Source organism: Phaenicophaeus curvirostris, chromosome 4, assembly GCF_032191515.1.
Source record: "Phaenicophaeus curvirostris isolate KB17595 chromosome 4, BPBGC_Pcur_1.0, whole genome shotgun sequence".
Classification (NCBI taxonomy): domain Eukaryota; kingdom Metazoa; phylum Chordata; class Aves; order Cuculiformes; family Cuculidae; genus Phaenicophaeus; species Phaenicophaeus curvirostris.
In genome coordinates, this window is record NC_091395.1 from 33,197,495 (window position 1) to 33,209,580 (window position 12,086).

Sequence of the window (12,086 nt, forward strand, 5' to 3'; positions counted from 1 at the left end):
ATACTTTCTCTATAGTCTATGGTCTCAGAGTCATCTACAATAAAGATTGATTTAGAAAAGAGAGATGCGACCTCTCAGGATACACGAAAAGGGAATTGAGTCATATTGCAAAGTATTTACTTGTAAAAAATAATAAAGAGTATTATTTTTTCTTTAAGAGAAGAAATAGGAGAACTTTGGATGTCCCTTTCTGATAGTTAAAGGGTTGGAAACAGTAGAAAGGATCTCCAAAGGTCATGAACCTTCTTTCAGGGCCCAGAGAATATCACTGCAGGCTGAGACCCTGCAGGTGCCCTGACAAGCTCTGGAACAGGGCTTCTTTGAAAGGTCAGTCGTCTTGAATTTGATAGCTCTGACCTTCCTGACCACTTCAGTAGATCGTCCTCTACAAAGAGGATCAAAATTATTCGTGAGGCCTTAGGACACCAGTCAAGAAATCATCTGGAAGAATAAGCCTGTCTTAGTCCTGGTAAGCAACCCATTAAGTGCCAGTTCACAACAGTGAAATGTGTAGTTCCAGCAAATTGTCATCAGCCAAATCAGTGCAGTGAGAAGCTGAACTGGGAGAGGCAAATCACAGTTCAGACCTAGAGGAGTGTGGATACAAAAGTCAAAGTGAAAGAGATGAAAGAAGTATTATTTAATTCCATATTGCAAATATATAAATAATAACAGCGTAAAGTCAACAGTAAAGTCATGTCATAGGTGGGATAAACCGAAAACAGAAAGCAGAAGGGACTTGGCTGATGCCACTCAAGTGGCTGTTACAGAAACATGATCAGACTGAACTTATCAGCTCTCAGCTCACATCCTTCCCATAGGCCTCTCTATGCATACTGCTTCAGTCACAAGGAGCCACAGGAGAATCCTCACTGCATGAAAACTTTCAGGAAAAAGCAAGGAACTGGACATCAAGACTGACAGTGGCTGTTTGCAAGGGTGCAACAGAGCTGTGCAAATATATTGGCTCAGGGGGGTGGAGGGGTTGTCCCTTGTCCCAGAGAGTTGTTAACCTCATGATGACCCTATACTAATGATGGCTTTTTCTCATCTACTCCTAAGGAACCTGCCTTCCTCTTACACTTTGGCTTAAGGGTAAAGCTTGAACTACATCAAAACAACCTTAGTGACAATGACAGAGACAGCAGCTTGTTATGCTATGGAGACTCAGATCCAGGGAAAGAGGCTCAACAGCAGCGTCGCTAGAGACCTGGGCACCAAAACTGGGAAAGTGTTGGGACAGCATGAACTGCCTTTAAGATCGATTTATTTAGAATCAAAAAGGAGTATTCAGGAATAAAAGTTGTATAGCATAATACTACGTGCTATATAGTGAACAAAACTTTTGTTCTGTGTAATATTTGATAAACTTGTTAATGTGTATTCTCTGGAGTAAAATATCTGTTCTTGGTCATTGATAGTATACTTCCTAACACATCCTGATTGAAAATGTATTCATTACTTCATTATAAGCTCAGCTAAGAAGCCTTCAGCAGTAAACTAGGCCTGTTTCAAGTTGCTATGTACTTTGGTCTATGTCACAAATCAATTTCATCAGAAAACACAATGAAAACTTTTGGAAACAAGCCACATTTTATGGAGAAATAGCTGTAACACATGCCTCTAACCAAGCAGCAGAAACTATTGGCATGAAATTCAGGAATGACAGAATCGAACAGGTTTGACCACAGTAACCTTCCAACTATCATAATGTTTACTTCGTGTTGCTTGGCCAACAGTAGAGCACAGATAACAAGTTCAGATTTTTTGTAATAATCAAAAATTTATTGAGAATCTGTACAGAAAAAAATAACCATGTACAGAGGTAAAAGCACCGCTCAGGAAAGAGACTTGGGCATTCTACAGTGAACGATGTTTTATAGTCAAAACCAAACTGTGTAATGTTAAGTAAGTTCAGTGTCTAAGACACAAAAGATTTGTTTTCCCTGTTCAAACCAGTCTTTGTGAAAACGTTCCTTTATGAGTCTCCAACCTACAACAGAAAAGAAAAAGAGCATTTTAATGTTCTTCTTAAGAAAGAAGCACATCAGGTAATGATGACATGTTGATAGTGTTCATTCATAGTTATACTAGTTGGAAATTGAAAATGTAGCATCTACAAAACACGAAGGCAAGGAATTATTTCTGATCACTAGACTGTCCATTTATCTATCTGTAATAGTAACATAGAAGGTATTAAAAAAATCAAAGTACAAATATTTGTGACAAAATGGTAAACAAAGCCAACTTCTCTAAAATGCAGCGGGCTTAACAGTTCAGCTGCCCAAGCTCAGCATTTGAAATAACTATATTCTGTTGTCTTTTTAAATATCTGTTCAGCCTTGTGGTCGAACCTGTTTGGCGCTGCCTAAGTTGTGCTGCTGTCCATCTACTGATAGTCTGTTGAATGGGATGATTTTCATAGCACTTTTCTTCATGGAGTACCACCGGTCACGCCAAGTTGCCCAAATAATGCCATTGTCATATCCAGATGGACCAGCATCTTTTGATGTGTACACACCACCTGAAAAATACCAGTTGGAGCAAAACAGTTAATTACTTTCTAAAGCTGTGAATGTGTCCATATATTTCTCTAGTACCAACACCTCCATGGCATCCTTGGGCATGACAACAGGCCCTGCTCACTGCCCTTCTCCCCCTAGTTTGCTTCTCTCAGGACTAATTTTCTCACTTTGTGCTGGGGAGGAAACACAAGTTCCTACTCTTTGTGTTTGCAGTTATTGCAAAGACTGGGTGGCACCAACTTTGAAAAAAACAGATGGCAAAACATAGTTAATGAAAATGATCCATTTCAATTTGTCACTGAAATGTGGTGTCCTGGATTGTAGGTACTTAGAAGATACTTTACCTATATAATATTTGCCATTAAGGTGGCCAGCATGACATCTATTCATCCACCATCCAGATCCGTCTTGCTCAGCACAGTTGCCAGCAAAGTTATCATTGTCATTATCATAGGTACTGAACCGCATGCCATTGTGAGAGGTAAAGGATTTGTCACTTGGATCATCTCCAAAATCAAAGCCATCGAAGGCATCCCCAGCATCACCACTTATAAAGTAGGCATAAGTCAGTCGATACTTGTCTTGTTCACTTCCCACTTTGAATACAGCATAGTCAGCAGTGCTGTTAAAAAAAGGAATACGGTGAATATGAGCATGCTACATTCCTTGTATATGCATGAATGAAAAACGCATAGGCATTAGCACTGCAGAAAAGGAATTTATGGCATCCTAGCATTTGAAAAGGTTTTGCATGGCTGTATGTCTCAGTTCAATGACATATGTTCAATCAACTTTTGTGTTCCAGCATCAGATGTATTTCTGAACACTAGTCTTCAGCGATGTATGGAAGTTCTACATTATATAAAGACACACATATGTATCTTCCAGGTTCACAATGCTTAGGCTTACTCATGAGGAAATTCTTAGTGGGAGGAAGGAGCAGATGTCTCAAGAAATAGCAAGGAGAGTAAGCCCTCCTGGAGGATGGAATACATAGGATAGGATAGGATAGGATAGGATAGGATAGGATAGGATAGGACAGGACAGGACAGGACAGGACAGGACAGGACAGTTGGAAGGGACCTACAATGGTCATCTAGTCCCTAAGATAGGAAGAAACTTGAAAAGAGGGAACAGATTCCTTTTGCCAAATAAACTAGGGCTGCCAGCACATGGCTTTCAGACATGCATGTGTGCCTGGCTGCAAGTCAGACATGGTGCCAATGCAGTGTTCCATGCATGTTAGCACATCTAAGGGCTTATCATTTTTTCAGAACTGTGCAAACGGACACATCAGTGGGAGCAGTAGGCTTTAAGCTGTCATTTTCACAAGCATCATGAGCAAGTACCCTTTTTTGCCACTCCAGTCCTCCAGTTCGATTCGTAAGGTGTATGGCAGAGTGGACTGTGTAGTTATTAAATGAATCTTTTCATTGCCCAGCCAGAACTCAGTGGTGTCATCTGGCGACAGATGTCCAAATCCTTCCTTATACTGGATCCAATTTTTCTTGAAGTCCTCACTCCCATCCAGTCTCTGAAAGGGGGAAACAAACAAACAAACAAACCAACCCCAAACCTCTATTAAAAGGTTATGTATCTTATGCAGGTAAATATAAACAGTGCTGTTGCAATAACCTTGCTTACGGTAATAACACATAAGTGGCATACCCTCTGTAACACTGTCCAGCCGTTGCCATATGAGTCAATCTCACAGTAGACGAGGAATGACTGCTTGGCCTTTTGAGGCTTGATAAAGTAAAGACCACTTTTTCTGGCACCTTTATTTGCAATGTCTTGACAATCTGAAGTAAAGATATTCAGAGGATCATTTTTAAGCTAGCTATAGTTCTACCCTCACACTTACTTGATATTGTAACTTTCTTAGTGCAAGAAATACAATTCATCTAAATGTCATCATTGCGAAGTTAGCTATTTAATCGACATACTCTAATGTCATTGCCATAAAATCCTGCTAAAGGTCACAGGACTTCTGTAAGATTAGGAGGAATTTAGTCTCACATATAGATTAAGCACCTTAATTGTAAAATACAGTCACTGCATTAATTTCTACAGTAATAAAAATAGCATTTTTGGAGCTAATGAAATAATTGATTTTCTTCTGGTAACTCAGTGGAAATGTGATAATGAATTACCTTTTGTTTGTCTTATGTCCATAGAAATCTCCTCCTGGCCCTTACCTTTAGCATACATTTTGAGATAATCATATTTTGGCCAAAAAGGCCATAGTACTAAGCAAGACCTCTGTTCCATCTGAATGTCCTCTTTGCAGAGTATCCAATTAGCACTTATGTTGGTCCAAGCATTGGTTCCATAAATAGCAACCTTATATACCTTTGCAGAAATATATGGCCCATAAGATTACAAATAACTTATTGTTGTGATGCCAATAGGCAGTATTTATAACTGAATTAACCCTCCACTATATGAGAAGCATTTTGCACACCTCTTCCAGTTGTCTCCTGTATTTCAGCTGTGTCGCTGCACGGCTCCTGACAGTGTGACTCAAGCTGGGCAATCTTCTGTTTCAGCTGTGCAATCCTGTTGCTGTTCAATATATATGTATCTGTCAACTGCCTAGACAGAAAAACATGAAGATGGCTTGTTGCTTCAGGTGTTTCTGAATATGTAATATACATTTCCCTGCACACATGCCTCACCTAGGCAGTATGCTGTACATATACCCCCTTAAAAAAGAGGTGCTTCTATTAGCACTGATATTTGCAGCTGAAATCTATCAAAATGGGAAAGCACGCACTTAATCTTACATAAAACTTGACTTGACTCTAAGCAGCGAAACTCAGGCCAGTAATTAATGTATGACTATAACTCTATGGAAAGTTTTCCTTTGTTCTCCTGAATGATAAATTATTCCTCTTTAATTATGAATGCATTTGTAACAGAAAGAAAACTATTTGAATTGTCAACCAATATAAACGGTGGAAGATACCTACTGTATTGTATTTTCATGAGATAAAATAGTGTTTTCATATCTGATAATTTCTTCAATTATTTTCTTGGATTTTTTAGTAAAATCATCAATTGAATCTGTAAAACAGACAAAGGTATAAAATAATTGGAATCTGGCAAATTAAAAACCAAGAAAACTACATGTCAGTTGTGCAGTTATTTTTATATTCTCACTTGGTAGTGTCTGCTTCTCTGGAGGATAGAGACTTTGGATGTGTTGAATTAAATGTTCTACTGTTCCTGTGGAGTTAGCAATTTGCTGCAAAATTCTCTCCATGTCCTGCAGTTCATTATCCATGGTGAGATGGTATTTATTAAAGAAATCTGCAATGCCACAGGTTGTTGGGCAGTAGCTCCCCTAAAGAGGAAAGAAGAATAATCGGTGATGTTTCAGGAGAAAAAAAAGGGAGAACAGAATACTTGGTCAGTGGAACTTTGAGGCACTGCTTATACAAACGATTGTAGATAAAGAAGGGCAGGCATTTGCCTCTTTGTCTGCAGTATTTGAATTTACAGAGGCAGTTTAGTTTCACACTGTGCATACATGCACACACAGAGCAAGAAAACTGTGCATACTGCTACTTGTAGCATCTTTTGGATATATGCTTTTGTCAACAGTGTAGCCTCCCCTAGTTTTTTACCAGACTTATACCTCTATTAATAGATAACAGTTTAAGCACAGTGCAAGTGTAATTTAATAAGTATTGAAAATAACAATGAAGATCAAATGAAGTGATAATGGTAGTTAATAATCAGCATAGGAAAGTTTTAATTAGACTCAAGATAAAAGAAAGTTGTTCAGATACTTACAAATCTTTCATCTAATATGCAGCAGTTTTCTCTGGTAGCAATATACTGAAGAGAAGAAAGAAGACTCTTTTCAGTGCATTTTCTCTGACAGAATTTTCTGCATTGAGGTGTTTTCTAACACTGTCTTTTCACTTACCGCCATGCTGGTAGAAAAGAGCAGAGAGAGGAGAGACCCCAAGGGGGTCCAGCTCTGTAACCTCAGCACCATCATGTCTGTCCCACCAGGCACTGCTGACTGCTCTGTGCAGTCAGCAGCTGAAAACGTTTAACTCAGCACAGGGTAGCAGCAGTTTATGGACTGAAGCTGGAGGCGGGCACTGGGAGGTGGTGGGAAGAGGTGGGGTAGGGGTTTGAGGTGGATTCCCAGAATCTGCACACATCTCTTACTCCTCCCATTTTAAGAACCTGCTTCCCAGTTGTTCACTTGATCTCTGCTCCAGCCAGGAGATTTCTGGGCAGGTGGGAAGGTGAGATGAGACATAGAAATGTTAATTCTAGGAATACAAATATAGAAAACTTACATATGGCTTTGGGATGGTGCTGGTAGAAGTTTCACTCAAATAGCACAAGTAAAAGCCACAGTAAATATCTATAACAAATACCGATAGCCTAGAAGTAAGTGCTAAGAATGTTTTACAGTTACATAGCACCTTCCCAACACAGATCTCAATGTGCTTTGCAAAGAGATTCAACATCATTCTCTATATTCTGCAGATGACAAAACTGAGGCAGAGAAAGGTAGGAAATCAAATTGGACAGTGGCATATCTATGGTATTTCTCACAGGCAATGAAACCACGAGTCTTCCCTACGCTTTAGCTCAAAGAATCTATTTGAATGACTTTGGTCAGATCTTCCTTGCTGGGGAACTAATGTCAGTATGTGCCTTATTCGTTACACCTCAAGACTGGTGACAGGCCCCCTCTTCTGCTACAGGCTTCATCCCAGCCAAATTACTTTATGTATGTGCTTCTACTTACTCTCTATTAACAGCATTAATAGCTTTCTACTCATGCCCTACACCTGATCTGTAGGCCGTGGCTTCTCCAGATAAAGCCTGCTTTTTTGTCAGTACAATGTCACCTGTGATGGGGCAATGTTGAATGAATTTTTTTACTTCAATACACATTTCACCAAATGATGAAAAGAATGATGGGACTGGGGGTCACTGATAGATCTGTTGTTACTGGGGCTGGCTTTGTGATTTCAGGCAAATGACTTCATCTCTATGCAGCGGGATCTATGTTCCAACTTCATGTAATAAGTATTTAAAATCCATGGACAAAAGCGCCCTGTAGGTAGATGTTATGTTATTACAACATTAGAAATTATTATGCCCTGAGGCATGGAGCATTCCTGACCTACATATCCTTTTTTCACCTGGTCACATCTAGTCAACCAGAAAGTTTCCCAATGAGCCACATATTGCCAGAAGGAAATCTCAGTATTCATGATGCTAAAAATCAAATCTGTGGGACACTTACGTGAAGCTGAAGCACTGTTTATGGGAAAGCCAGCTTTCCAGTAACCATACTGACTGCCAGTGAGTTAGCTACCAGGCTGCCAAAAGTCCTTTCCAAAGGATGACCAATGCTAGAAGTTTACTGTTCCAAATCTGGCATTAATTACCTTCAAGTGTCACGTGCAGAACATGCTTCTGTTGTCCTTACTGATACAAATAGGACGTGGCTCCACCTTTTCCATGGTTAGTTCTGTTTCCTAAAGGGTGAAAATAAAGTAAATAGAACAGGACAAAAGTCTGCCTGCTCTTGTGTTTTCTACATCGCTCCATTAATGCCGTTAACATAGACTCAGGAAACTGCCAGGGAATCTCCTTGACACCACTGTTCACATACTGCTTGAGCTTACTTTGCTGCTTCTTTGGCTGCAGGTCATAACACAGGCCTCCAAAGGATCCTGGAGATACAATTTCAGTGGCTGCACACCACTGGGATTCCCTTAGACATAATACAGCATGAATAGGTTGCTGGTATGGCCCAGCTTCAGCCAAAGACGTACACTCAAGATTGCGGGTGAGCACATAATGACAAGACAGGTGAACTATGTAACACAACCCTGGTATCCCTCATCCTTTAACAGAGTAAAGAACATACCCTTCCATTTTGTCACTAGCAGTAGCTCACGTAGGCTTGCAATTCTTTCAGATGACTATTTGTTAACTGAATACAGAAGTATTTGTCTTGTGTTCCTAGGCAAGAATTTCAGGAGTCAGAAAAGATGACAAAAATCAATGCTGGCAGTGATAGCTTAGTTATTTTTGAGATAAAATGCCTAAAGCATGAAAATGCCTGCAATGAAAAAATTTCATAAGTAAAGTTTCATTGTTCCAGTTAGCTGGCTAGTTTGGTTAGTAAAACAAAAGGATCATTATGCCTACAAATGGGTTAGGAATTTTCGGTGAAGTGCTTGTGTTACACAAAATTATCGCTGTATAGATTTACATTTATGAAGGAACCAGTATTAACCATTGCTTTAATGATTACCAATATCTGTGCACTGTATTTCTAAGTGTTGCCTAGCTGTATTTCTGGTTGCAACTGCTTGTACTTCTTAGCAGAAGATGTAAACATTTAAACCTTATATATTTTTTTTTGTTTGCTTTACTGATGACATGGTCTTGATTTAGCCTTGAATAATTAATCCTTTCATATATTTGCTTCCTTTTCTTTTATGGTTTCACCTCACATGAATTAGAAATAACTTATTTCTGCTTTTCATTAAGCTGAAAAAAACCCCAGGTATTCTCAGTGGAATGGCTATGCAGTATTTCTCCTACCTCACATAACATTTTGTCTTGGATGGTCCTGGCTGCAAAATAGCTGACCCACTTACAGAACAAATGTCTAGAGACATAATTGTACTCTGCAACATGACCAACATAATTTGACTTTGTTGATCTTCTGGCCAGATTTTTTTTAATTCCAGTAGGTCTATTTGCTGATTTGGTAAGAAGTGAGGAATGATTCACATAGCGCAGGCAGAACAAAGAGTTCTCAAATTCAGTTTACTTTTTTTTCTGGCAATTTATGTTTTTTAGTAGATAGTAAAGTAGAACCATTATTTGTTTAAAATAATCAATGCAATTTTGATTAATAATTTTTGTGAAACAGCCACTGGGAGAGTATCCAACACTTTCCCATTATTCATAGTAAATATTCCCTCAGAAATACAAATCAGAAGAAATATCCTTGTATATGTAAATTAGTTCCTGGATACCAGTGTGTTTTTATGGCTATCTTGGATAAACAACTGTTTTTCAAATTTATAACTCATACTTACATACCTTAAGAATCTAACTTGAAAAATCAGTTTATACCATTCCAGAACTGCTACAGTGATCTACTTAAGCATTTCCAATGGCATTTCATTATTGTTTTAACTTGAAGTGTTCAGTGAACCCTTGAATTTGCATTTTTTTCAGATGCTCTAGAAGTTAGTTTTCTTATGTAAAAATAAATATTAAAAACAAATGTTCAAAACCCCCAAAAAGTAAATATTGAAAAAAAATTGCCTACTTTGCTTTGCAATATATCATCAGTATTCATTACTCCCACTGGTACTACTAGTAAGATATACAGATTACTGGGCAACATCCCCTTTGCTCGGTCAAGAAATGAGTGATTTATTAGGATGAAAAACAGACCATTAAAAATCTGTCTAATATTGAAGTTATGCTGTTGATGTGCTACAAAACCCACTGCTTTATATACAGAAGCAGAAAAGTGAAAATGAAAAAGGAAATTTTGTAACTTTTCTTTCTCTTTCAATATTCAAAACTTGGGCAAAAGGTAAATGTCAACATTTTTTGCCAATTGGAGAGTCCACTCTACACTCCCTGAAATTCTTCCTCACTCTCCCTGAAATGCGTGAAGAATTCCTGAATCAGCAAAAATCAGTTACTCTGCACGAGAGAGGCTTTCCTTTCTTGTCACTTATGACAACAGTACAGACATTCACTACGCTTCTGTTCAAATACAGGCTGGAAATTGTTCGGTTTCTGAGGAAAAGTATGAAATTTATGTATTTATGGCTTTCCATTTTGGAATTCATGGGATATTTTGCTGCATGCACACCGCAGATACAGAAAAAACACTTTCACTTGCTTTGGAATGTATGTAATTTTTTTTAAATCTAAGCAGGGAAACTCCACTGATGTATGATTGCTAAAAGTCATTTGGTTAGTGACTCGTGTTCCTGTGGCCATTTACATCAGCATTTTTTCCTACAGAATATGCTAACATAAAAGATTCTTTGATTTCTGCAAATAAACATTTTTTTTTATGCACCTGATGTATCCTATTTTGATTTCAAATATTATTACAAGCAAATTTTCAAAAGTATTTAACAATCAAAAAGGCCCAAAATCAAGGGACTTCATCAATGAAGTACTTCTGAAAAATGCCTCATGTCCATAAGCCAGATGTTTGATAGTTTGAATGAGCTATTTTCTCATTGTTTTAAAATCCTATAGTGTTTTTTTTAGTGTTTACTTACTTACTTTGATACATTTCAAATTTTATTTAAACATCAAATCTTAAGGAATTAAGAGAGAACATATCTCTTAAAAGCATCAGAAATGTGATATCAGGAGATAGAATTAGTATAGTTCAGAAGATTACATATATTATTGCTTTGTCATAGCTTAGATTTTTCTGAGCCCCAGAGCATAGAATGTTATACTTCAACATGATAAACATCTACTCATCTACTAAACTTACTATAACCCCCCAAACCATGAGTTAGGATCAGTTGAACATTATTAGTTAGCTTTGAGTTGTTTCAGCCATAATAAGGGTATTAGATGCAACATTGCAGATTTTCTCCTTTTACTGATTTACAGAGATTGTTTTCAACAGCTGATTCACTTAGAAAAGGTTGGGTTTCAGACTGTCTGCAAAAGAGAGATTGCAATGTATGCTTTACCTTGAGGGCAAGAGCAGTGAACTGCTTTTGTTAAACAAAGAGATGCACTAATTTGTGGGAATGAGATAAGTAATAAATGCAAATATTTGCTGAATATTTTGTAATTAGTTGAGAGGACAGAGTCTCAATAAACTAAACAGAGCCTACTCAATAAACTAAAATATTTTTCAGTATCTACTGGTAGTCTTGGTTTGGACAGAAATTTATTGACAGTGACAATAAAGGAAACAGCAAAAAATGTAATGTATTTCACTACACACTACACACTACCCACTACCCTATAAGCTTGTGAACTACTTTGCTTGTATTTTTTTAAGCAAACAGAGGAAGTTTGACGGTCAGAAAAATCCTAGAAAAATAATGGAAAGTCTATTTGCTGTTGAAAAATGTGCTCCACGTTGTCTGCCCTGACTTCCAAGATTAGCTCTGAACACAATTCAGAATGATGGCAGTAGAAGAATGTATGTCACATTTTCTTTACACGTTACCTGTACTCTCTGCTCTTGTACAAATCTGTTTACAAGGATGGAAGTGCAGACCTACATTTGAAACATTAATGACACTAGCATAATAAAACAAATCTCAGTATTTAGGGTCACTAAGGGAAACTGTAAATTCTAGACAGACCTATGCTTGAACCATAAGTAAGAAAAGAACTATATTATTTAATTTTTTTTTTTACTCTGTAATCTTTTTTCTGTCTCCATCACAAAAATTCAAACCAGATTTTTCTTTCCTTTCTTTCTCACAGTTTATGAGAGGAATTAAAAATTGGATTGAGTCTTAGAAGTCGTACATTAAGCAATGGAGCCAATGGATG

The 12,086-nt window shown here is 37.7% G+C and overlaps 1 protein-coding gene across 1 annotated transcript; it reads right to left on the bottom strand.

Annotated features, from left to right (window-relative positions):
• Nucleotides 1–1,763: 1,763 nt before the first annotated feature.
• Nucleotides 1,764–6,596, bottom strand: FGG (fibrinogen gamma chain). Its single transcript, XM_069855745.1, has 10 exons — nucleotides 6,460–6,596; nucleotides 6,324–6,368; nucleotides 5,688–5,871; nucleotides 5,498–5,591; nucleotides 4,990–5,120; nucleotides 4,194–4,327; nucleotides 3,875–4,059; nucleotides 2,870–3,147; nucleotides 2,355–2,524; nucleotides 1,764–1,993 (listed from the first exon to the last, which is right to left on the bottom strand). The coding sequence occupies exons 1-10, from the start codon at nucleotides 6,532–6,534 to the stop codon at nucleotides 1,979–1,981; spliced, it is 1,311 nt and encodes a 436-aa protein (XP_069711846.1). The 5' UTR covers nucleotides 6,535–6,596; the 3' UTR covers nucleotides 1,764–1,978.
• Between the last annotated feature and the right edge of the window lie 5,490 nt (nucleotides 6,597–12,086).